Source organism: Rousettus aegyptiacus, unplaced genomic scaffold (assembly GCF_014176215.1).
Source record: "Rousettus aegyptiacus isolate mRouAeg1 unplaced genomic scaffold, mRouAeg1.p scaffold_m13_p_14, whole genome shotgun sequence".
NCBI lineage: Eukaryota > Metazoa > Chordata > Mammalia > Chiroptera > Pteropodidae > Rousettus > Rousettus aegyptiacus.
This window is the reverse complement of record NW_023416289.1, coordinates 51,501,211-51,526,402: the sequence shown is the minus strand read 5'-3', so window position 1 is coordinate 51,526,402 and position 25,192 is coordinate 51,501,211. Positions and strand designations below refer to the sequence as shown.

Below are 25,192 nucleotides of genomic sequence, written 5' to 3'. Positions count from 1 at the left end.
TCTTTTGGGGTCTCCAAGTCCTTTTACTCCTCATATTTCATAGCTGCTGTCCCCTAAGACAAGGAACTTCTCCAGAAGGCTGGAAACAATGTTAAATGCTGTTCTAGTGCCTGCCTGAGGTCCAACAATGTCATGCTCCCAGAACAGCAGTGACAACACACATCACCCCAAGGCCCATAGCAGGTGCCAGGGTCTGAAGCAGGAACCTTTATGGAACAAGAAAGAAATACAAATTTTGTCCCAGAAGCTGAGAATAAAGAAGACACTTCCTGCAGAAACATGAGGCTGCCTGGAAGCCTAAGTCTGAAGCAATTCAGTGGGACTCCGGGCAGCTTAAATTTTCAGAAGGTCAGGCCCTGGGGTCTTCTGGGCCCAAAAGTGAGGTTCCCCTGCCCATAGCAACTAGGCCTATCCTGAAGGGGAAATTTTTTTGAGTACTTGAGAATTTTCAGAGCACTGACAGGTTGAAGATTGTGTTTTCATGCGGGCAGAAGTCCCTCCAGGGAGAAGCCAGCTCTAACCTTGAGGCTAGGTGAATTGCCCTTCCTCTTCGTTAAAATCTCCTGTGCTTGCCTACCCTTTACTCAGCACACTGTGAGGCCACTGTCTTATTTCTGTCTTCCTCCTTCTCCTAGACTGTGGACACTCAGAGAGCCAAGCCATATTCTTCCAGCGCCGCCAGCAGAGAGCACTGAACCAGGGGCTGAGATGTTGAGGGCAGATCCCTCTGGGGTGACGGCTCCAAGAGGAACCCATTTGCACCAGACTACACAAACCCCTAGGCCTCCGCAGCACCAGGAGGCGCTGTGGCCGCTCCGGCAGGGCTTCTGGGGCTCCCTGAGCTGTTGTAACTGCAGCCCGCCGTCCCACCTTCACGATGGGCTCCGAGGCGGCGCAGCTGCTAGAAGCTGCCGACTTCGCGGCTCGCAAGCACCGAGGGCAGCGGAGGAAGGACCCCGAAGGGACCCCCTACATAAACCACCCCATCGGTGCGCGCAAACGCAGCGGCGTCTGGGGAATGGGACCGGGAAGGGAACTCGGAGGGTGTGCACCTCATTGAGCACCTACTCTCTAACAAGCCTGTGCTAGGCACTGTTGGTGTTTAAGCCTCACAACAACCCGGGGCGGCGGGCATAACTGTTTCCTGTGTACGGTTGACACCCAAAGAGAGTAAAGGACTTGCCCAAAGCCACCCGGCTAGTGAAGGGCCACAACCGGCTCTACAAAATCCACAACACGCCGCCCTGGGTCCTCCTCCGGTCTGACTTCCTGCTTTGCCCCGTCAGGTGTGGCTCGGATCCTGACCCATGAGGCGGGGATCACCGACATCGCGGTGTTACAGGTAACTCCTCCTCCGCCGCCAGGAGGCTGGGCTGGGGGTCAGGGGCCCGTTCAGCTGTGGGCAGCCTTTGGCTGGTGTCATAGCGCTGATTGGACGCCTAATCCCAGGCAGCTCTGCTCCACGACACGGTGGAGGACACAGACACTACTCTGGATGAGGTGGAGCTGCACTTTGGGGCCCAAGTGCGGGGTCTGGTGGAGGAGGTGACAGATGACAAGACTTTGCCGAAGTTGGAGAGAAAGCGACTGCAGGTCGAGCAGGCGCCGCACAGCAGCCCAGGGGCTAAACTGGTGAAGCTGGCAGACAAGCTGCACAACCTGAGGGACCTGAAGCGCTGCACCCCAGAGGGTAGGCTCCCCGTCGGCTCTGAAGGAAAGGGAAGGGGCCACCTTTTGGAGGCACAGGTTGGTCTGTTCTCCTGAAAAAAAGCCAGGGCATTCTGGTTAATTCCCTAAACAAATCCTACTAGACTACTGTGATCTGCTTTCACAAGACAGAAATGCTGTAGCTGGGTCAAAGGGAAGCTTTCAGGACAAATCATACCATCGAGAAGTCATCTCATGGCCCTGCTCCAGGCCGCCCAGAAAGTGGGCAAAATCCAGCGCTGTCCTGGACGTCCCATGAGCAGTTTTCTGTCCATTCACATGCAGGATGGTCGGAACATCGAGTCCAGGAATACTTCGAGTGGGCTGCGCAGGTGGTGAAGGGGCTTCAAGGAACAAACCAGCAGCTGGAAGAGGCTCTAACGCAGCTGTTCAAGGAGCGGGGGCTGACCCTCTGAGCCGTGCTGGGCGCCCTCAGGTGGCAGACTCCAGCCTTTTCGTGCCTCCGGAGCTTCCCCCTGGTTCGCTCAGCCCACTAGCCAAAAACCACTCGTCTTTTCTCACTCTGAAGGTCTCCTGCCAACTCAGCTGAGCCCCAGCTGTGGGAGTCTGATGTGCCCCATCCACTTCTAATGCGTTCACTGCCCTTCAGGCCTTGGGTCTGTTATTTTGTATGGTGGCATCTCTGGCCCCTCAGGGACTTGTATAAACATTAGTTCATAGATGTCATGGAAAATAAAGCATGGTAGGTAAAGGTTTAAATTGCTGTCCGTCACTCCTCCAGCCTCTGGAGTGGGGAACTGGTAGGTGGGATACCTGCCCTGCCTCCTGAAACGGGCCCCTCAGGGTTGAGGACCTCAGCCCCTCTGAGCCTGGCTTCCTTATCAGTGAGAAAGGGTGTTTGATTCTCAGGGTTAATTACCTGCCGTGCCTAATAGAACCTGACACATAGGTGCTCAAAAAAATGGTAGTAGTCTTCCTGGTTAAGAAAGGTGGACTGGTTGACAGATGTATTGGAAAGTGCTGCTGGCCTACTGGCAGCTCCTGCCGACCACGGGATACACCCAGGAACAACGTGACAGTGCCGGTGAGGTACTGCGGGTCCCTTACACTCCAGGTCGCAACCGACCCCAGGTCTCAGCCGCATCATCTTGCTGTTTCCTTCGGTTGCGTTTGGTTGCTAAGCGACAGGGACTTCCGGGTGCTTCCGGAAGTGGCTCCGTGGGCGGGGTCTGGGAGAAGAACGGAGGTTTGCTTGGCGTCTGCTGTAGGGTCACTGGGTGGTGGTTTTGTGGTCTCTTCTCAGCCACTGAGGCTCATTAGCCCCCTTAAAAGGGCACATTTGGGGAGGAGGAAATTGTGAGTTCAAAGCCACTTCGTTCTGGACTACGCTAGTTATTCACCCAAAGAAGGCCCCAATGTAGTTTCTGCAAAAAAAAAAAAAAAAAAAAAAAAAACGAAAAAAGGCGAAGGGCAACAGATGACTTGAAAGGAAAACAAATTTCAGGACAGTTCCAGATAAACGGATAAAGTTCAAAAGCTCATTCTAATCCTCTTAAGGTAGGCCACAGTATGTAACGTTTTGGAGAATTTTGGTTTTCATTTTTTTAAAAATTAGTTTTTCTGGGGGTGGGATTACAGGATTTTTAAAAATACTTTTTTTTCCTTACACTTTTAAAAACAATATTGACCAAAGTCTTAAAAGTCAATCTGCAGTTTTTAAGTGGTTTGAAACTTAATTTCAGGACATTTAACAAACATTAACCCCTTCTGTACCTTTGGAATGACTGTCACAAGGTGCTTGACGTTTTACAAACCTCACGTGTTATGTCATCTGTTCTTTATAATTATAATAACCAGATGAGATGGGCAGGGTGGAGATTATTCTCGTTCTATAGAGAAGAAATAAGAAGCTTGGATTAGTGAGAAGGTTTCTTAATGATCAAACAGATGGAATAGTGACAGAATCAGAACCCTGATGCTGGGCTTCTAACCAGAGTGAGCACGACTGAGGTCACTAACACTGGACATAGTAAAGATCAGGTCTGAAGTGGCTAGTGGATTTGGATTATAAATCTGAGGCCTCCTTGGACAACCCATTTGATAGGAGCCGACAGAGAAAATAGGCATTTTTTAAATTCAAAAGTTTTTCAAAGAATCAGAAACTTATAGAGAAACTGGAAATATAGGATAGGTAACTTTTTTTTCCTTGAACCACTTGGGATTAACTTACTGGCCTGATGCCCTAGTACCTTTAAAGACTTTAGTATTTAGACAAAGACATTCTATTTAACCAACTATAACCATCATTAATATTAATACATTACTACTTTAAGTCTGTGATAATAGGGTACCTCACAGTTTACATGTATGCTCACTTTGTCTTTTGCTGGGCTAGGAAGCAAAAGTTTTGCTTCTGGCCTAGACTTAGAATGCTTTAACATTTAAATACTTCATTTAGCATTCTTAGGCATCAGGAGTTGAGGGAGCAGCAATATAGCTGTGCTTACTCCTCTAGTTTGAGTGCAAGCTCCAAGCTCCTGTGCATTCCGAAAGGGAAACCTATCTTTAGAGTTTCTCAAGGCTTCCACACCCAATGCTATCTTAAATCTTCAACTCTGTCACATTCCAAATGCCAAGAAGATCTCATCCCCAATCTTTCCAATCTTAGACTACCTAATTATGTAGAGTTCACTTCCAGTTTATGTTTATTCTCAACTAGGGAGGTCCAAAGTCAGGAGCCAGAATGGATGGAGGCGCTTTGCAGACCCACTTGGCAACTGAATTCTCACTGACTCTCAAGTAAAATTGAGGTTTGTTGTGAAGGATCTGGTCCTTCCAGTGAGAATTAAGACAAGTCCAACCATGAGAATTGCCCCTTCAAGTGTTTGTTCGTGGTACACATTTTTGTTTGGGAAAAACAAAGATGTTCAGATATCTCTGTTTTGGTGGTAAGCTTTATCCCAGTCTGTGATTTCCCTCCTCTATGAGTGTCCGAGTGTCATCGGCTAACCACAGTGACAGTGTGGGAAGCAGATCAAGTTCAGGTTAAAGATGTCACTCTCCACGTGTTAAAGGTCATACCCACTACCCAACCCAAATCAGAGCGCTGTGTGGGCCTGGCTCACCCTGCGCAGGAGGACCCAATTCTTAGTTTGAAGCTGCCTTTCTCTTCGTCATTCCAACGGGCCATACGGCCCTCCCTTCTTCATGAAAATGGAATGGTTCCAGGTGGATTGAGAGGTGCAGAAACAGAATTCCATCCATTTCTAGTGGTTCAAGTTGATTCTGTGTTCGGTACCAGATCCACATTTGATTCTCTCAGAACTGTGAGGCCTCAGTCCAGAGCTCCATGGTCAAGGGTTGCTGCTTGCCTTAAAATTGGAGACCCATTTCCAAATGATGCATGTAAAAGAATCACCTGGGAGCTTAAAATGCAGATTCTTTGGCCTCTATTCCAAGGGACTAGTCCAATAGGTTGTGCCCAGGGATCTGCTTTCCCCCCATGTACTATAAGATTTATTACTCTTGTGACATGTCTCAAGGAGTCTCAGGGAGCTGCAACTCTGATCTACAGACCCTCATTCCAGCATCCCGGCTGAATAAGCAGTCCCAGTCAGGACAGGCCAGAACGCTGGACTCCTGATGATCCTGGCCCACACTTTGACCAATCCTGCGTTATGCAGTTCTAGAAGGCCAGTGTGTAGGATTGAACATTTCAGTTCCGGGCAGGTGAATAATTTCATTGCACATTTAAGACCTCCAAAGGTAATAGCCTTTATTCTGCTAATTTCCTAGGGGGTTCACAGATTCTCACTTATCATTTATTACAAATCATATACTAGCAAATAACACCTGCTATAGTGTAACTGCTTAGCATCCTTTACTAGTGTGGTTACAGCTCATATTTATTTAGCTCTTATGTGTACTAAGCACTATGCTAAGCACTTCGCATTGATAATCTTATTTCTTCCACTGTGATGTAGAAGAATTCCACGTGCCCTGGCATGAAGCTGGCGGCACCAAGCCTGGATGGTCTGGAAGAACTCCGTGTCACTCTAGAATGTTTAGGTAGCTGCTCAGCAAGCCCAGTGACTTGCTCTAAGGACTCCAAGGCAAGCTTTTCTCCTAAAGTAACTACTTGGCAATGTTTTAAGTGCTGCAAATATTTTCTCTCAAATCTGTCATTTGCGTTTTAACCTTGCTGTTTTCCATCATACAGAAATTTGGATATTTTTTTTTTTTGTGGTAAAATCTCTTATTTTCTCCCTCATTGTATCTTTTAGGTTTCTTATTATGTTTAGAACAGACTGTCCCACACCAAAGGTCTAAAAATTCCCTATATTTTCTTCGGTAATTTTGTAGTTTAATATTTTGATTTTTCCCTCTGGAACTAATTTTTGTAGAAACTATGAGGTAGAGCTCTCTTACTTTAATAGATAGCCAGTTGTCTTAAAGTACTGTTTATTAAATTATCCATCTTTTTCCCTCACTTAGAATAATCCTTTTACCCTACACTAAATTCTTGTATACCTGGGTCTATGCCTGGACTCTTCCATTTGTTCCATCAGTCTCTCTGTCTGCTCCCACTCCAGGTCCCACTGCCTGAATTCACAGTCACTTATTTGAGAGTCCTCTGGGAAGTCCCATAGGGAACAAGCACCTGCCGCCCACCTCAGCACCACCACCCCTGAATTGCTCAGAATTAAATTCTCTTAGTATGCTCACACATTTACTCTTCCAAATGAACTTTAGAACCTGTCAAATTCCAAGAAACGTTCAATCTCACTGGAATACATTGACTTTATGGGCTGATTTGGCATAGGAACATGATGTATATCATCTGGGTCAACTTACAGATGCTCTTGATAAGTCTTCCACTGACTCTCAGATATGACAGGTCGGCCATTCTGTCGTCTACAAATAATGATAACTGTAACTCATCTCCCTCATCTGCCATACTGCAGGAATGAGTAGTGCCAGGACTTCCTTAAACAACAGCAGGTCTCAGGCTAGTATCTGACTTGTGGAAACGCCCATGGTGTCTGACCTGATCGAGACCTTTATCTAGATTAGGATGTTTCTTTCTAATCTTAACTTACTCAACATCTTAAGGGATAGATTGTAAATTTTGCCCAATGTTGTCTCAGGATCTATAGAGACTATCTTAAATGTTTCCCTATTAATTGAAGCTAACGTGAAGGCTGATGAGCAGCTCCAGTGCCTCCCGATTTACTCACACATCCCTGGTCCCTGTGCCAGGAACTGGACACTTCCGCAGAAGGACTGTACTGACGGTGACGCTTCATGGGCTGACTGTAGGTGCTGAAAGCCTGCTCAGGTTGCCCACATGCAAATGGGGTCTCGGAGGCTTCACTTTCTTTTCAGGGAAAAGAAATTTGCCAGGCCAAATGTCTCCATGACCGGAAGGAGCTCTCAGGGACAGTGGTACACAGAGTACAGGCACCAAAGGGGAGTTAGGTGGGGTGGAGGACCACCCCCCATGCCCCTGCCACCATCCCACAAACCAACACACAGACCAAGTGCCCAGTTTGAGATGGGGGTTTTGAACCTGAAGTGTCCTATGACCTCTGGCCATAACAGTCTCTAGTGAGTCCTTCTGCCACACTGCCGCCCCCAGCCAGGGCGTGCAGGCCAGGGAGCACTTAGAGTGAAGGTGTTACAGAAAGTGGCAATTCCTTCTACTCCTCTGTCGTTCTCCTCCCAGCATCCTTCTGCCCCTGATTATCACACCAGGATATACAGTCCCTATGTAATCACAGGATTCCCCTAGAGCCAGCTCTCACTTACAGTGATCCTGACGCTGGGCTGTTACCCATTTGGCCTCCCCCAACTCTCCTGCTTCTCCTCCATCTCATTTTCGGAAAAGGATGGGTACTCAAGCCTGTGCCCAACTGGACGGCCACTCACCCCAAAGCAAGAGGCTGGCCCTGCCCCTTCTAACCAAGGGCCTTCTCTCCTTCTCTCTCTAGCATCCGCCCTAGCTGCCCAGCACTGGGCCGTGGGTTGCCCCCAACACAGAAGCAACAATAAACAGGAAATGAGGGCAGAGCCCAGTCTGTCACAGTTCCAAGAGGTAGATCGGGACAGGATACCCAATGGGGCTTGTCCAACCCGACCTTATGTTAGAGGCAGTCTCTGTGGATGAATTTTCTCTTCAGGCCACAGGAAGCCCTAGCCCAGGCGGAGGCGAAAGGTAGCAACCTCCATGGGCTCCAAGTAGATGTCAGTGCTGTTGGAGGGCGAGGCCAGAGGGTATAGCAACGTCAAGGAGGTTGGCTGTAGGAAACCCACATCCAGGCCATGGAAGAGGCTTCCCAGGGCCACCTGTCAGAGAAGAGAAGGGCAGGGCTGTGCTAGGTGAGGGCACGCCAGATGAGGCAGCTCTTCCTCCATGTAACCTGTCACCCCTTTAAGAATCTCGAGGAAATGGCAGCCCCTCTCCGCAGCAACGTGCCTACATACGCGTGCAAGTTTGCACTCAGCCTTGGGCTCACCGAGATGTGCTCAACCCCAGAGCCTATCCACGGACCCTAGGGTAGGAACCACTGCACTGAACTACGAGCAATTTGAGGACAGGGACCATGTCTTGGTTCACTTTGAGGATCTGGCACATGGAAGCATTCGTCAGTGCTGGCTTAAACAACGAATAGCACTTACAAAGTCACAGTGCGATGGCTTTTGGTTATTTCTGGTGTCGTCTACTTTGACAGAGGCCTCTACTCACGGAATAGTTCCCAGCTACATGCCTGTCTAGCACTTGCCCCCGCCAGGGCTCAGAAGCTTCCCCCTCCTAAGAAGCCCCAGGGTGTGACCCCCACCCCCCTCGTCGCTGCCTGATCTCACTGCATTCTCAAAAGCTCTCTCACACCTGCCACTCCCGCTGCCCCATTTCCCTGCCTCCTCTCTTCAAGGGCTCCCTTCTGACACCTGGGCCCTGCTCACCTTGCCTTGGCTTGTGGTGCAATTGAAGCCCAAGTTCTTGGCCTCAAGGCCACAGTCAAAACCCTTGCGGTGTAAGATGAGTGCAACTTCTGCAGAGGGCAAGGTATCATCCTGGGTGACAGACAGTACAAAGGCAGTGTTCAGAAGGTGGTACTGGGATAGGGAGGGGTCTGGGGAATAAAACGGGCCAGAATTTGGTTCTTGAGTCACAAGGCTGAGGGGCGCACTCACCTCGGCCTGGAGCATGCGCAGGTTGAGCAGGTGGAAATCACAGGGAGGCGAGGAAGCCAGAGGGTGGAAAGAGCGCAGACCAGGGGCTGGGGGCTGCCTCTTGGCTACGGGCAGGGCCAGCACGGGGGCATTCAGGTACATGGAGGTCAGGTGGCTGAGGAGGGATGGGTAGCTGGTAGAGTGGCCATCCGGGACCTGCAAGATTAGCCCGAGATTTGGGTAAGGGAATGGAGCCGGGGCGAGGGGTGAGCATGAAGGTAAAAGCACAACCGGTCAGTTCCTTGGGACAGCGCTGCCCCGATGGGTCTGGATACGAGGGCTGCCTGGCTCCAGGGCCCTTCAAGTGTGGCCGCCTCCCATCTCATACAACTTAGAAAAAGCTACTTCGCTAGGCCATCTCTCCTCGACTCTTGTGGGGTTTTTTTGCTTCCCTGACACTATCGTGAGCAACACCTCACATCACAGAGATTCTCTGTGCAGAGAAGATGGAAAACAGACATGTGAGCTTCACCACAGTGTAAGGGCCTCTGATGGAGAAGGTCCTCCCAGGGATCCTGTGGTTTCAAACATGACCCTGGAGCCACAGCACCAGCCCTGATTCTCAGGCCCAGTGGTCCCCACAGCTGGCCCATTGAGACTACTTGGATGGCTGGCCTGGATGTCACACTCACAGGCCAAAGCTGAACTTTCCTCCAAGACAGCTACTTTCCCTTATCCTGGATTTCCGTCCCTAGTGCCACCCTCCTTCCAATTGCCCCAAATCTCTCACTTCCCTCTGCCGTGACCTCCATTCCTACCTCTGCCCTGTCCTCACATCCACTCCAGACTTCTCCCTCCCATTGCTTAGGTTCCAGCCACCGACATTTCCGGCTTGAGTAGCCTTTAAAGTGTCACCCCTGCCTCCAGTCTCTTCTCCACAGATCCATCCTAACCTCTGCTGTTAGAGTGACATGGTTCCAGCAGAGCCCCTACAATGTCCATCCTGGCTCAGATCCCTCACTGGACTCCAAGATAAAGTCCAGACTTATCCAGGCATTCAAGGCCCACTACGGTCCCAGCCTATCCCCAGTGCTAGCCCAGTGCCAGCCAGTAGAACTTCCTGCGATAATGGAAGTATGCTATATCCACACTAACACAGAAGCTACTACCTGCTTGTGGCCACTGAACCCCTGACATGTGACTAGTATGAAGAACTGAACTGGTTACCGTATTTAGTTCGAATTAGTTTAAACAGCCACGTGGGGCTTGTGGCTGGACAACGTACAGGCGGCCCTCGTCTGAGTGAACTCACTGCTATTGCCCACCAAGTGGTCTTTCCTGCCCTCCGCCCTGCACCTCGGGTCATGTGTGTAGATCAGGGCCCCATTCATCAAAGCCGTGCTTGAATGGCACCTCCTCCAGGAAGCAGTCCTTGATCCCCTTGGCCTACAACGTTCCCTGGCTCCTCAGGACTGGTGGACACACCCATTTTCTACCTGATATTTTCATACACATGGCTTATCCCTGACCCCTACCCATGAATAAATCCTTAGAGCAGAGTCGGTATCTTATGTACTGTGTCCCTCTCAGGCCAGAGCACAGTGGATGCCCAGGTTCTATTTGAGGCACAGACACTGGAGACAGAACGGCAGGCTCTGTCATCGCAGGCTCCAACTCCAGTTACAACTTGCTAATGCTAGTCCAACACCCATTGCCGGCCCTTACCTCTCGGGTACTGCTCCTGCTGTTGTGAAAGATCAAGTCCCTAAACATGGTTGCCAGTTTGGAGAAAAAGCCAGGCTGGTGGGGGCAAAGAAAGCCATGAGATGAGCAGGCCTGGCGCAGAGAGGGTTGGAGAACAAGGGGGCCTAGGGGAAGGGGGGGGGGCAAGGGAGGTACAGAGAGGAAGTTGGGAGATGAACACACGGGGGCACAGGCGACAGGGTGCTGTAGGGGAGGGAGGTGCCAGGGTGCATGAGATGGAGCATCAGAGCATCAGACTGACTCCCCCTGACCCAGGAATCAAGCCCTACTCACACCATCCCTGCCCACCTCCAGCTCCGCTCCCCAAGCCCTAGGCTGGCGCACCCCAGGGCGGCCCACGGGGACTGGCCTGACCTGGCTCCCTGTGAGGGAGGCCCAGAAATTACCTCACTGCCCAACGTTCGCCGCTCCAAGAGGAGGCGGAAGTGATTGCAGCTTCTCTTGTTGTCCTTGAGCCCTTGGCCTAGGCCCCGGTTGTCATCCTGCATTAGCCGCCGGTCCAAGATCACCTCTAGCTGGCCTGGGGAAGTTAAGCGTGAGTCCCCAGCCTGCCTCCCCGTCCCCAAGCAGACAGTGACCTTGGAAGAACCTGACCACAGGACCTAAGGGAAAAGCCTAGTGGGGCTGGCAGAAAGCTGAGTCACTCAGGAGAAAAAGCAGCTGTGGAAACTAGGACTGAACGGAGGTTTAGTGAAGGGCTGGCTTCACAGAGGCTGGGAGAGAGCAGGCTGACACTGACAGGTCACTGTCCCTACTCTGTGACTTGGGAGTGGGACCAGGCCCGGTGCCCAGGCAGGGAGCCACATCTAGAAGGCCTGCATAAACAAACTAAATAAACAAACGCAATACTGTCATTAGCAGCTGCTGCCAGGGCCTCAACCAGACAGGTCTTCTCAGGCTGGGCAGCTTCTGTTATAACTAGAACATGCTCTCCTGCCCTTGCTCTGGGTGGAGACAGACTTCAGCTCTGCTTCCTCTACAGTCGTCACAGGGAGGGCTACAGAGGGGACAGCCAGATGGTGTCAGGCAGAGGCTCAAATTAGGTGTCATTTGGGGTTGCCCTGGGGAAAAGAGATGGCAGACATCACCTTGGGTTTGTTTTCTAAATATGCTTAGGGACAGAGCTCATTGCAAGGCTGACATGCATTGGGATGTGGGTTTTCCCAGCGCCTGTTTTTTTAAGAATATCTGGAGGGAGCCCACGCGGACGGCCCTACCCGCCCTTCCACCGCCCCAGCGCTGACTCTGACTTCAGCAGTTCCTCCATGTTTTAACTCTGAGTAATCACAGGAAGATGGCCGAAAACCCTAAGATGAACCCCTGGCATATAAAACAATCATTTCTTAACACGCTGTTTCCCAGAAGGGCAGAGAGAACCGAGTAGGAACATTGGGCATGGTGAGGAGTCAATGACACAGACACGCCTGCAGGAAAATTCTACAGCTGGGGCAGTCCTAGGCGAAGGCGCAGCAGAGCCCCGTTGCTTCTACCCTGGAGTCAGGTCCCCACTGTGCTCACCACCGCCCCTCGCAGAGCCTGGACCGGGCACTCTTAGCTCAGTCCTGCAATAGGGCTCCACCCAGGAAACAGGAAGATCCGGAGGCCTCAGGAGCCACCAAGTGCAAACTGTTCACTTTGACACAGAGCCACCTGGGCTTGCCTGGCATGACGGGCTCCAGGCCAGTACTCCTTGTGCCTTTGTTTTGATTCTTAAGAATGTCATTCTCTGTCTTAATGACCTTGAGTAGGGAAACAGTGTGTATTTTTCTCCTTTGCTAAGTATTTCATCATGACGACACCCATGCGCTTTTCCAACCGTCCCTCTCCCACCCCTGGCCAGAAGATTACTGCAAATCTCAACTGAGAATCACTGTTCAATATTCTGATATCTTTGAGGGGATCCAATGGGGAGCCCACCCCACCAGGCCCCTGCATCAGGAGAGAGGGTAACAGCAGACGTCTGCCTTAATCCAGCGTGTGTGTGTGACTGACAGAAGCTGTTAATGGCTCACCCTTTCTGCAAGCATGGAGGGAAGGGGAAGCCTGCAGAGTGAAGAGGCTTGGGGGCGGGATGGCTTTCTCCTTCTTGTCCTCTACCCTGTGCACAGCTCCTGTTCCCACTCACCATCGCGGAGGCTGGAAACGCCCAGGGCCTGGGCGGTGTGCAGCGTGAGGCGGTTCTGCGCGTCCTGGATGTAGGCCATGACCGGCATGGGGTAGAAGTTGGCCTGCAGGGGCAGCTTCTTCAGATACCGCCGGGGCTGCACCTGTGGGTCAGGGCCAGCAGGTCAAGGACGCCTGCCCCCTTCACACACACATACTTGGGCCCCAGGGGATCCAAAACCTGAAGGAGTCCCTTCCTAACCGCTCGCGCCTGATTCGTCCTTCTCTATCAGAAAAGACCACCCCTTGGTGCCTGTGACAGAGGCAAAACACGATCCAAGTCCTCCTCTGTGGAGTCTCCAGGGCTCTGGGTCCAGCAATCACCTGGAAGCCATTGAGGTCCGTGAAGAAGGTGCCCTGACTGTCAATGGCCGTGTGGATGCGCAGGGCCAGCTCCTTGTTGACGTAGTCCCGGATGTCCACCAGGGATGACATGTACAGAGACAGCCCCTCCACCCCTGGGCACAAGGACAGAGGGAGAGTGTCAAGAGACTCGAAATGTGTCAGAATGAGCCACAGCCTGAGAGTGAGCCGGACGAGCTATGCCCAAACTCCCAAGTCATTCCCAGAATTTCTGGATGAGCCAAGCTCCAAGAGAATTACTTAAGCATCATCTTTGCCTCAGACAACAATTTGTTGGGAACAGATATTGGAACAGAGCATGGGCAGGAGAAAGAGAATGTCACAGCCGTGGGCCCCACGCCTCCTTTCTGACCTTCCTCATCTGCAGGGCGCACCTGGCAGGTTATAGAGCCGGACCACCTGGTGAACGTGCTCGTAGTATGCCACCACCTCTGAGAAGAAAGGCCCTTCGGTGACACGCAGCACGGGGGGATCCTTGGGGACATAGGGCTGGAGAAAGAGCAGGTAGCAGCTGAACCCACAGCACAGAAAGCAAAGCAGGGAGGGTCCAGCCCAGGGTCAGACAGGGAAGTGGCTGTTCACAGTAGGTCTGGCCCGAGACCTGAGATTGAGCTCTTCACCCACCCTACTATCTCCTAGAGGCGGCGGCACAGGTGAGGCCCCCACAGGCAGGCTCAACCTGGAGGATGGCCCACGCCCCTCCTCATGGTCTCAGTTCACAGGTCTCCTGTGCCCTCTGTGCGTGAAGCTCCCTGGCCCCTTGGGGTTTGTGAGCTGTCTTCAGGGTACCTGGGCCTCGCCATCGGGCAGGAAGAGGTAGGCTCCACTCTTGTCTTTGGATGTGCGTGTGCCGTAGACAAGGAACTCCATGTCCATACGCTGCTCCTGCTCCTCATCCACCCTTCGGATGCTCTGCCAAAAAACATAGCCCTGACCCCTGGCCCCACGACGGCATGTCAGGCCTGCCCCCTGGGAGGGCACGGACGAACTTCCCCCAAGAAGACAAGCCCAGCTTCCCCTGCTGTCAGCTCGGAGCCAAGGCGCCCTCTCTGGGGCCTGCCATCAGTCAGGTGGTGGCATGCTCACAGGCCCACCTCCACGTACACCCCCCTCTGGCTCGCACCCTGGCCCTTTACCTTGAGGAGCCCGCTAAGGCCTGAGAACCAGACCTGCATGTAGCGGTTGCTAAGGGCGAAGTCACCAGTGCCAGAGTCAACGACGCGCAGAGGGAATGCTTCGTGCCTGCTGACGGCCAGCCGCCGGCCGTGCAGGTAGATGCGCACGGAGGAGGGCAGGGTGTGGTGCCCATCCGGGCCTAGCTGGAGCTGCAGCACGCCGAGGCCCAGCGCCGGCAGGCGGATGGGCACAGACACCTGCCGATACAGGACCGTGAGGAAGCGCGGACTGCAGCCTTGGCGTCAATTCTGGACACGAGCCTGGGATTCTCACCCTGGAGCCTGAGCAAGTCCCTACACCCACCGAGGAGTCCTCTATCCCGTCCTCTGAAAGTGGAGGTGATATTACTTGCCCCTTGTCAGACAGTTCTGAGTCTAAAACGATACCTAGAAAACTATGTAGTGGTGACCACACCCTAAGCGTTCAATAAAGGTGTGTTGACGAAATGAACAATGAGGCCACATAACTGCCATTTTTACTACCTTCGTCACTATACCAAACTTCACCCTCTCTTCAAAGACAGACCAAAATTCCAAAAGTGACTGTCGTTCTTTGGGCAACCCCTCTCCCCAGGACACACATCCCCAACCCAGGGAGTAAGCAGGCTCTGCAAGCAGGAGGATCAGAGGCTGGTGTTGGAGGACAGAGGCTAAGGAGCAGCAGAGGGCCAGGGCTGGAGCCCGCCTGGCAAGCCCCCGCCTCACCTGGTAGACGTCAGGGACCATGTCAGTGGCGGAGCTCCAGTGCAGGCTGATCTGTGCAGCCAGGGGCTGACCTTCCTCTGAGAGGACACGCACCTGGGGCGAGCCGACCAGCAGGGACACCACACTGAGCCGCTCCTGTTCCAGCGGGTTGAAGAGCACCACATACCTGTGGGTGGAAGGTGGGCTCACCCAGGAGGCCACTGCTTCCAGCTGGCGGAAGCAGGGACAGCGGCCAGGCCCAAAGTCCTGCGGTGACTGGTAGGTGTGGGGGTGGGAGGGTACCGGGAGCCGGAAGCGGCTTGGTCTCCGTGCCTGGCCTGGTTCAGCTCACCTGGGTGCGGAATCCAACCGGATCACTGTGCGCTCTGGCAAGGCATCGTGATTTGAGCGGGTGTCATCCTGGAGTAAAGTGGGTGGGAAAGGAAGAGCCATCACGGGGCTCGGCCTGACTCAGAGTCCTGCCTCCTCTATACCCCTGCCCCCCCATCCTGGATGCATTCAGGACCCAGATCTTCACTCAGGAAGGGGAAGAAAAGGAGGACGGTCCCCCCAACAGACCAGGAGTACAGCTCACCATTTGGAGGAAGGGCACCTCAGGGTCAAAGTGGTAGGTCTCCTTGTCCCCCAGGACCAGATAGTGAGCTGCATTAATGATGACCTGCTTCAGGTTGACAAGGGAACGCAGCAGCCTGTGGGGCAGGAAAGGGACTGTGTGGACAATGACCACGGGGAGCCCATCTGCCCCCGGCAGGCCCACCCTCTGACCGTCGCCCAGGGTGTCCATCCTGTAGGATGGTGAACAAGGGTATGGGGCTGAGAGAGAGAGGAGAAGGCTCCCACCTGACCCCGTAGTCCGCCACGACTGCCTCCTTGGCAGTGCCAGTGATGGCGTCGTGGTGCTGGAAGAGCCCCAGTGTGCGCCGGGCTTCCGTCAGAAGGGCGAAGTTCGAGAGCGGGTACTGGCCAGCCAGTCCAGAGCGGCGGGCGTGAGCCACAGCCAGGCTGTACAGAATCTCGGCACCCCTGCCCCACGAGACAAGTCAGCCCCTGCCCACGCGACTCGAGGGTGCCGCCGTTCTCTTCCCAACACTGCCACACCTGCCCTGGTCTCCGTGCCCTTCCATCTCCTTGGAGCCCATCCAGCCTCTCCTCCAACCCCAGCGGCCTGCTCCGCTCCCTCCAGCCTGGATGGTGGGTGGGGGCATCGGGGTCTTACCGCAGGTGGGCTTCCAGGACGCGGTCCAGGCTCTTGTAGAATGGCCTGGAAGTGTAATAGCCTGTCCAGTAGTGGTCCTCCCGGTCCGCATAGGAGAAGAAATCGCCACTCAGCACGGGAAACCCTGGAGGCCGGGCCCCTGGTTCCACCCCTGTCCTCTTGTACAGAGCATCAAAGTAGTCAGAGAGGGTGCCAAACTGGGCCTGTGGGAACCCCAAAACCCCACTCCCATCAGTGCCAGAGGCTCCTGGAAACTGCAGCCCCAGCACCGCAGCCAGAGCAGAGAGCTGGGTCCTGCTACACAGAGGGCGGTCCCTGGACCTCGTGCACAAGCTGGGGGCCTAGGGAAGAATTCTGACAGAAAAGGGGAGCCTTGCCCAGAGTCAGGAATGAAACCTTGCTTTGGAGCTGGCACGGGGACCCTGGAACCTCACTGTAAGGGCTGGGCTGTGGCCCTGCTGAGACCCCTCCCACGGTGCCCCGCGTGCCTGCACGTGCAGGTCAGGCTTGCTGTTGAGGAAGTCGAAGAGCCGCTGGTAGTTGGAGAACTGAGCATCCCACTCCTGGGGCTTGTCGTAGCGGAAGTCATCACCCAGCGGCACCAGCAGGACGTTGCTTCGGAAGAGCCGGGACTTCTTGCGGTACTGGTCCAGGAGCAGGGCAGCCCTGAGGGCAGGAAAGGGACCAGCGTGAGGCTCTGCGTGACAGGATCCTGAGCAGACCCGCTGGAGAGAGACCTTCTGCAACATCACCATGGGGCCACGTGTCCTGCGGGGAACACCTCCTGGGGTGGGAAGCCCCTTCTGGGAGCCCAGCGCTCCCCAGACAGTTGACCGCCAGACAGCTCTCCTGGTCCTAGGATGTGTACTTCAATTCCCTGACCCCGTGCAGAACAAATCGGTCCTTCCCCACGAATCTCTTTTGGATGTAGCAGAGATGTGTCCACGCTCCTCTGTGCAGGAACCCCATGATGGAGATGCAGGCTGAGGGTGGGCAGACGCACGGGGAAGACAGAACTGCACCCCTTGGTCCAGCCTGGTACTCCCGTGGGCGTGGGTACATTTACAGGGGAATGCTTGGCAGCTCCCCCAGTCACCCCACAGTGCCGTCAGGTGCCGTGTTCTCCATGCATGTGGCTCTCAAGGTCTTTTCCTAACAACCTTCCTATTCTGTCTTCTAAAGCTAAGGGTGGGTGGAACCTTACATCTGTAGCTAATAAATCTTATCTGGTTAGATTCAACCCATATCCCAAACTGTTGATATCTTTTGGGATCTGATCCTGACTCTCCAGCTTCACTGTGCCCACCAGTTAGAGATGCGGCACTGGAGTGAGCAGCCTGGACTTGAGAGTCTGACTGCACGAATACCAGCTCCGCAGGCTGCAGCCAAGCGACCTTGTATAAGTGACTTGACCTTTCTGGGCCTCAGTTCCCATAAAACGAAGATAATATAAATATCTACCTTCGTAATGTTATGAGAATTAAAATGAACTGCATGAATTAACACTTGTTAGAACACTTGGAATAGTGCCTGGTACTTAGTAGGAACTATATACAAATATTTTATTTTCTTTGTCATCTAAGTTACTGGGAAAATCAATAGAAAAACAACTTTGTGGCATATCATGAAAGCCTCTTTCTCTTTTTATACCAATCTATTAACTGGCATGTTGTGAGTATCACAGTTAAACTGGCCACTAATCTGCTTAACAGTGCCAGTCAGCTTAGTCTTTTCTATTTTGTTCTCAAGAGAGGACTCCTCGGGTACCATTTCCCCCACTTAATCAGCCCAGGAAGCCTTTCAAAGGAGAAAATGAAGGTCCTTTCGCTGCACACCTGGGCTGGCATCTGGATCATGGCAGCTGCTTTTATAAAAATCCTGCCTTCGCTGCCCTAGATGCTTGTTTGCAATCAGCATTTAGATTTCTGGATTCGAGAAACAAAAGACTATTTTCTTTCTTCCTTAGTCACATGTTTCACCTCTTGCACGCCATGGAAATTGGAGTATTGCAACATGAAAACCCGTTCAACTTGTTATATTCTTAAGACCAATCGGATTCTGGCAAAATCGCTGTTTTAGATCATTCTTCATTTGCACTTTCCCACAGGACCAATTTCAGCAACAGTGATATTTTAAGGGTCCCTAACAATTCTGTCAAAGGGAACAGGCCTGCTTTCTCAGAGGCTGGCGGCTGCTGGGCAAGATTGAACGTGCACAGGAATGGGGTTCCGGGTTCTCAGAACACTGAGGGTTCCAGCTGACTTGGAGCCAAGAGAGGACGCCTGAACTCAATGAAGGCATATTGGGCTAAAGGTTGGAATAAACTGTACCTAATTTGAGAATTACTCATCTCTGAGTCAGCCAACCGGCTCTGAAAGTTAAAACACTGGAAAACATGCTCATTTAGGAAAATAAAACCATTCTGGGAAAAGTGGCTCCTTAGAGCAACTAGTTTTCTACGGAGACTCGTAAAGGAGCTGCCACCACAGCAGCCTGTGGGCCTGAATGCAGCACAGCCCACCCCCGATCTTATGACGTCCCCATGCGGCAGAGCCCGGACAGGAGGCCGGGACTGAGGGCAAATACCTCTCGGCTACATTTGCCTCTGTGATGGCGCGGGGCGGCACCTTCCATGGGCAGTTGATGCGCCCACCGGGCAAGCGTTTGAAATCAAACTGGCAGCAGATCTTGGGATCCGGACCACAGGTATGTGGGACATCGTAGCTGTAGAAGGGCATCATGTGGCAGAAGATGTCTGTGCTGGAATCCGAGTCTGCAGAAGACACAGCGGGCAGTCAGCCACCGGCCAGCAGCGGCGAGAGCCGGGCACAGGGGTGCCGGCAGGGCGGGGGTCTACTCCGGCTACAGGCAGCTGAGAGAAGGGGAGGCGCGAGCTAAACTTAAGGCTGTGGGGGGCCTGCAGGCCAAGGATCAAGACACCGGGAGGGCTCCGTAGCCCACAGCTCCCTAGGAAACAGCGTGCTCAGCCCTCAGGGTGGACAGCAGGCCCCAAAGAGGCCAGAGGTCAATGTGATCCCCACCTAAGCCGAAGGAGGGTGCTTCTGGCGGTGTGCACCAGCACCTGCTGATCTGCTCTGAGGGACACTGGGGGTCTTACTTAGCACCCCTGCCTCCCCCCAGTGAGAACTACTGCTGTGACCCTCTCCACCCTACCTGGCCTTACCCCAGGTCTGCCTCCACATAAACTCCAGACTGTGGGTGGCAGCAAAGTGCTTCTTGATGGCATAGTGCACCCTCTGAATCAGCATGCTGGTCAGGTTGGCACGGCGCAGCAGGTAAGCCATGGTGGGGCTGTGTCCAAAGGGGTCCACCGCCCAGCCTGAGCGTGGGGTCGCACCTGGGCAAGGGCATGGAAGCAAGAGGCCCTGAATGCCCCAGCTCCCATCCTGCCATCACACTGTGCTGGGGAAATGAGTGTAGAAAGGAACCACCCCCTGCCAATCCCTGCACATTACAACCCCTGCTGCCCTGTGGGCCCAGCTCTGGGGGCCGGCTCCCTTTGCTAAGCCTGGCCTCACCGAGGTTTTTCTCCAGCCACTGGTGTCCCTCGATGAGCTGGTCGATCAGTGCAAAGTAATGGGAGTTGGCCTCATCCGGCATCACCCAGCCACCTGTCACAATCTCCAGCTGCCCGTTTCCCACCAGCCTGGAGTTAAGGACTCACGCTCAGCTGGGGTGTGGACCCTTTGCCCAGTCCTGCCAACCAGAAGATGCCGGGACCTGTGCGCACTGCCCTGAGGCTCACCCAATCCCAGGACCCAGGAAACAGACACGCACCCTCATCTCCCGCCAGCCAGACCTCTGTGCTGTCGTGGCCCTGCTCACCTCTGCACACCGCCATGCTTTCTCTCGGCTTGTGCTCACAGAAATTCGATTTCTCCTAACACGTGTAACCCTAAAACCAGTTCCTGCCTTCTCCTTCTTGGTCCCTCCACCACCATTCCTCAGCCCTGCCACAGCTCCTGCAGCACAGCGACCTGCACGCCCATCCTAGGCCCAGAGGACAGTCCTCCCACGCCTCCCACTGGCACTGGCCTTCGGACTGCTGCTTTCTTTTGGGCACTGATGTTGCCCCACCACTTGGCGAAAAAAGAGACTTCGGCCCACAGGAAGCGCCGCCGGGGGTCTTCCTGCAGCTTGGACACCATGCTGTGGAGGATGTGCTGGGTCTGCTCCGCATAGTATTTGTCGAAAGTCTTGATCCAGCCTGGGGGCCAACAGAGGGGCTCCTTGAGGAGGCTATATCTTCAACTGTCCCTTGTTTCCCTTGCTATCAGAAAGCCCACTTTACACCCCAGCTCTAGGAGTCCACTGGCCCCCACCTGGGTCATTGTGAGAGTGGGGTACCACGAACACCTGCAGGTCTTCGGCATCCCAGTCGTGTGGGCCATAGGAGATGTCGAAGCCTTGCTTCCACACCCCACCGTCCACGTTGTCAAAAGGCAGCTCCTCTGACACAGTCAGCATCTGCTGGGCAGGAGAGCAGCTCAGTGTCCATCCATGGCCACCATGGGTCCCTGCCAGCTCTGACTCTCACCTGCAGCTCTGGCTTCTGTCCCCGCCCCCCCCAAAGCAAACTGGCAGTCTTGAGGGGAGATGGAGAAGAAGCTGGGCCGGGGTTCCGGTGGCACCACCCACGAGCCATTGACGGTATAGTAGGGCAGCAGGGCAGGCGGGCCCTCGGCATTGGCGGTCAGCTCCAGCACGGACTCCTTGATGTGGCTGATGATCTCATGGTTCTCTTCCAATAGCTGCTCCAGCTGCTCAATGCGGTTCTGCAGCACAGAGATTTGGCTCTGCCAGAAAACCAGAAAGCAATTACACGCAGCTCATAACGCCTCAGGCAGGGTCTCTGCCTGGGGCCCACCACCTGAGGCCTGACTACAACCCTGCCCTCCCCAGTGGAAGGCAGAACCATGAGCTTATGAGGCCAGATAGCTCTGGTCGGATAAAGAAAGAGGTACAAATCACTACAGAGGACTGCAGCCCACTTGGGCTGGGAGTACCCTCACTCTCTAGCTCCAGGGAGGCAAAGATTTCACCTTGCATGCCTATCCTCCATAGTCGGTGTTGCCTGTCGGGAGCACTCTGCTGACAAGGACTACATGCAGCTGACAAGGACTATATGCGGGCGCAGGGGGAATGAATGGCGCAATCCATTAGCAGTGTCTTCCAGGAACTCAGGAAACAGAATGGCAGTCCAGCACATCATTCTTCCTTCCTTCTTCCCTTTTGTCATCATTGTTTTTAGCTTTGGGTTTCTAGAAAAGCTGCCTATTGGCAAGGAACGTTCTTGTCCTGGGCTGACGTGACTCTCCAGCTAGGGCGCTAACCTGAGCTCAGGCGACTTTATGTGAAGACATCAGCCACCAGGCGTGACTCACCCGGGGGAAGTTTCCACCACTCTGGTGTCGGGTGGGATCATGCTGCACTCGGTCCAGCATGAGGTAGAGTGAGAAGACAGCCACGCAGAAGATAGCAGCCCCACACACCGTCACCTGCTTTTTCAGCTTCATGCTGGCGTCCACATCCACCTGGCAGGAAGGACACAATATGGAGTTCCGGCATGCAAAATGCCTTCAGCGGTCTTTCCACCAAGCATTCCAACGAGTTCCTGTGACTGCTCCCAAGGAACACCTATTTGCCTGACTCTCCAGGAAAGCAAGCTTCTAAGCACTAAACCCTGACACTGGCTATGGATCCTGACCCCACCCGGATTTTATTCTCTTGGCTAAGACACAGAAAGCACAAGTAAGAAACCCGTCTGAAGCTGGTCCTCCAACGTCATGGTAGCAGCTCTGTCCTAAGGTGAAAATGAATCTCTTTCCCCCCAGGCTGATGATATAGAAAACACAACCACATAACAAACTTCCCGGCTCTGGCTCCAGAGATCATCACACAACTTCCTGATGATAACCAGCTTCCCCAAAAGCTTATCTACAAGAAAGACACAGCCCAGCAAAGGAGGTAGGTGTCCAGACTCCTTGACCCTGCGCTTCTGGTTCAGAGGAACAAATTTCTATCTGTTTTGATTTGAAACCTATGACCAAAGCCCCAAGAGACTGACAGAAAAGCCTTTCTCCCTGCCCGCTTGGATGAGACTGGTACTCAGAAACAGTGCCTGGCACAGCCCCTCTCTCATTAGGAAACACACAAAGAATTTAAAAAGCAGCAGCTTGTGTTGGTAACAGAGAGTGAGTCTTCGTCCTCCTATTAGTTCTGATTCCGCAGTGGGTAACTTTCAGCCTCTGCTTACACAGCATTTAGAGGACCCCCTGGGAAGCCAGCAGTGCCTGATGCTGAAGATCCCCTGGGGAAGGAGCAGATAGGAGTTCCTAGGTAGTGGGGCAACTTCGAAGGACCGACCAGTGCCGGCTGCCCTTGCCTGCGGCCCCCACTTGCCTGCTCCGCGGAGGGAGGCCACTAGCTGCCGGTCCAGCGTGGGGGGAGCCTCCGCTCTAAGCCTCCCTCCGGCCCGGGGCGACAGCGCTGTCGCCTATGCTTTGTGCCCTACTTAGCGCGATCTGATTCCGCTCAGGAGCCTCGGGCAATATTTTTAGCCCTTGGTGCCTGGTCCCAAGCCAAAGTGGGTGGAGCTGAGGAAAGACAGTAGGATCACCGGGGAAGCAGGCACCTGCACCGGCCCGCCCGCCCGGCCCGCGGCCCTCCCCGACTCCACGGGTCCTGCGACCGCGACAACTACCCGGTGCGGGAGCGCGGGCCTCCGACCGCAAGGCGCCGCTTGCAGTCCAGCCGCCCAAGCCCGGCCGCGGCTGGACAGCCGAGCCCTCCCCCGTGTCCTCCCGGCGCGTTACCGTCCGCGGCTCGCCTCTCGCCGTTCCGCGCCCCGCCGGCCTCGCGGCGCCCCTCACATCTCTGGGGGCGACGGCCCGCGCGAGGCGGCGACGCAGGGAGGGCGGCCGTCCGCCCCGCCGTCGCCCCGGCTCCGCGCGCCGCAGCCGCGCTCCCGCGGGGTCAGGACAGCCGGCGCGCTCCGCTCCGCTCCGCTGCGCCCGCCCGCGCCCGTCCCCCACGCTAGCGGCCGCCAGCGGAGCAGCGTGCGGGGCGGGGACAACCGCGCCTCCCGGGCCCCGCCCGGCTCCGGGCCCGGCCCGGCACCTCCCGCGCGCTCGGCGCCGCTGGACCCGGGCCGCCGTGCGCAGCCGCAGTTCCGGCCCGGCCTAGGCGCGCCGCGAACCCGCGGGCAGGGGCGCCAGACTTTATTTGGTCTGAATCTTACAAGAGTGAGCACGGTATCAAGCTGTAGCGGAAACATTCCTCCCCTGCGGCACCAGCTGAGCAGTGGAGCCCAGTTTCTCGGCCTGCCCGTTCTGCTTTAGGTATCCTTAATTTGATGCAGCCGCATTCTCAGGAAAAGGGGTGCTGCCTCCTGTCGGTGCGGTGCGTTAATCGCCATCCCTTTTCTGCTTGCCACCCAGCGAACAAGACATCACGTAAACTGTCTTGGTTGTTCTGTCACTGGGCGTCTGGGCGGTTTGTAATTTTGCAGCATAATAAACCATACTACAGTGAACATCTCCATCAATTCCACATGAATCTTCTTTTAAAATTATTACCTCAGGACAAATTGGCAACAGTGAGGTTACCTGAGCAAAAGATAAGGACTGATATGGCTGATACTTGGCCCACTACTCTCCAAAAGGATTGTGTGTTTCCACTGTCGATTACAGATCACTGAATGCTTACAACGATTTTTTGTTTGATTACTCATATTTTAAATGCCACGTCATTATTTTAATTCCCATTTCTTGGATCGCCATCAGGAACATTTTTCTAGATTTACTTACTAACTGGAATGCCTGTTACTAAGGTCCTAGACACAGGCTGGGTTCATCACCCTCCTTGTCTCTTTGTGTTTTGCTCTGTGTCCCTAAGTGCATGGTGGTGGCTAACAGAGCCACAAGGATCACGGTGCAGCTGTTAGGTGGGCCTGCCACACTTCCATAGACTCAGCCAGTAGTAAGGAAAGAGCAAGTCCCCATGGATCCAGATGTCTTATCACTCAACAAAACCAAGACCAGCATGGAGTCAAGCTTGTTTCCTCAGTCCCATAGGATGACAATGAACCAAAGGGACCAGATGACAGGATGATAGGAGGTATGGTGGAAGGTCACCCTGTGTCTAAGGAGCCAACTCCAAACTATGGCTAAGAAGTTGTATGGCATGGCTGCTCTCTATGAGGGGATAGGCCAGATAGAAAGCTCTGAACTCAACTGAAACGAGGAGGAGGGATGAGAAACAGTCCACGAGTCTCCCACAAGGCTCCTCTCTAGGCTGCTTATGTTCCCCTTGCTTCATCAGTAATTACAGTGCATTGTCAAGGCTCAAGCTAGACTGCTCAAGCCTTGCCCACATGGCCCACATAGACATGGAAGGTTGTAATGACACCATTGGCGGAGCTATTCCCCTACTCTCACACCCCTGCCCATCAGTACCCTGCAGACAGAACCACAGCTCTATAGTTTAATTTTGCCTGTTCTTGAACTTCATAAAATGAAATCGAAAGTATGCACTCCTTCATGATTGGCTTCTTTACTCAACGTGTTTTTGAGATTCATCAATGTTTGTGCATGTATTCGTGGTCTTTTTTATTGTTGTAAAGACGCTTGGGTCATTTTCAGGTATTCTGGTCTTAACCTTTCTCTCTCCTTCTGGAATTTTAATTACTCATATACTGGAATCCCACATGTTTCTTAGACTTTTTCCCACTCTTTTTTCCTCTCTCTACTTCAGTTTAGATACCTTCTAGCAATCTATCTTCAAGTTCACTAATTCTGTCTCCTGATGTATCCAATCTCTATGACTGTGACTTTATCCTTTAGTTCTATGAATTTTTATGAAACTTATCCAATGAAGTTTGTAACTTCAGAGACGGTATTTTTCAGTTCTACTTTCTCCTTTGATTCTTTTTAAGTAGATTCCA

At 53.5% G+C, this 25,192-nt stretch overlaps 2 protein-coding genes across 5 annotated transcripts; one reads left to right on the top strand and one right to left on the bottom strand.

Annotated features, from left to right (window-relative positions):
* The first annotated feature begins 609 nt into the window (after window positions 1–609).
* On the top strand, window positions 610–3,954 carry HDDC3 (HD domain containing 3). 4 transcript variants are annotated; one of them, XM_036231938.1, is made up of 4 exons: window positions 610–989; window positions 1,287–1,342; window positions 1,450–1,747; window positions 1,836–2,100. In XM_036231938.1, exons 1-4 carry the CDS (start codon window positions 878–880, stop codon window positions 1,964–1,966), a joined length of 597 nt encoding a protein of 198 aa, XP_036087831.1. In that variant the 5' UTR covers window positions 610–877; the 3' UTR covers window positions 1,967–2,100. The 4 variants fall into 4 exon arrangements, with proteins under 4 accessions (XP_036087831.1, XP_016007044.1, XP_016007047.1 ...); XM_016151558.2 differs by having other exon boundaries at window positions 612–989; window positions 1,450–1,690; window positions 1,835–3,954; XM_016151561.2 differs by having other exon boundaries at window positions 613–989; window positions 1,450–1,746; window positions 1,993–3,954.
* Window positions 3,955–5,417: 1,463 nt separating this feature from the next.
* MAN2A2 (mannosidase alpha class 2A member 2) lies at window positions 5,418–21,782 on the bottom strand. The gene is given in 24 exon segments (XM_036231916.1): window positions 5,418–8,013; window positions 8,632–8,742; window positions 8,863–9,057; window positions 10,567–10,641; window positions 10,992–11,125; window positions 12,731–12,872; window positions 13,093–13,226; window positions 13,506–13,620; window positions 13,921–14,043; window positions 14,268–14,504; window positions 15,012–15,177; window positions 15,343–15,410; window positions 15,586–15,700; window positions 15,852–16,034; window positions 16,228–16,430; window positions 16,716–16,893; window positions 18,814–19,000; window positions 19,412–19,585; window positions 19,767–19,894; window positions 20,284–20,455; window positions 20,571–20,715; window positions 20,786–20,815; window positions 20,817–21,044; window positions 21,633–21,782. Coding segments are annotated over 24 exon segments (3,528 nt in total). The 5' UTR covers window positions 21,765–21,782; the 3' UTR covers window positions 5,418–7,860.
* Between the last annotated feature and the right edge of the window lie 3,410 nt (window positions 21,783–25,192).

Bases quoted from the DNA above. Each gene is read 5' to 3' on its own strand.
- HDDC3 (XM_016151558.2), top strand. From the start codon at position 878: ATGGGCTCCGAGGCGGCGCAGCTGCTAGAAGCTGCCGACTTCGCGGCT. The intron at 990-1,286 runs GTGCGCGCAAAC...TTGCCCCGTCAG, and splicing joins CTACATAAACCACCCCATCG to GTGTGGCTCGGATCCTGACC. The intron at 1,343-1,449 runs GTAACTCCTCCT...GCCTAATCCCAG, and splicing joins CCGACATCGCGGTGTTACAG to GCAGCTCTGCTCCACGACAC.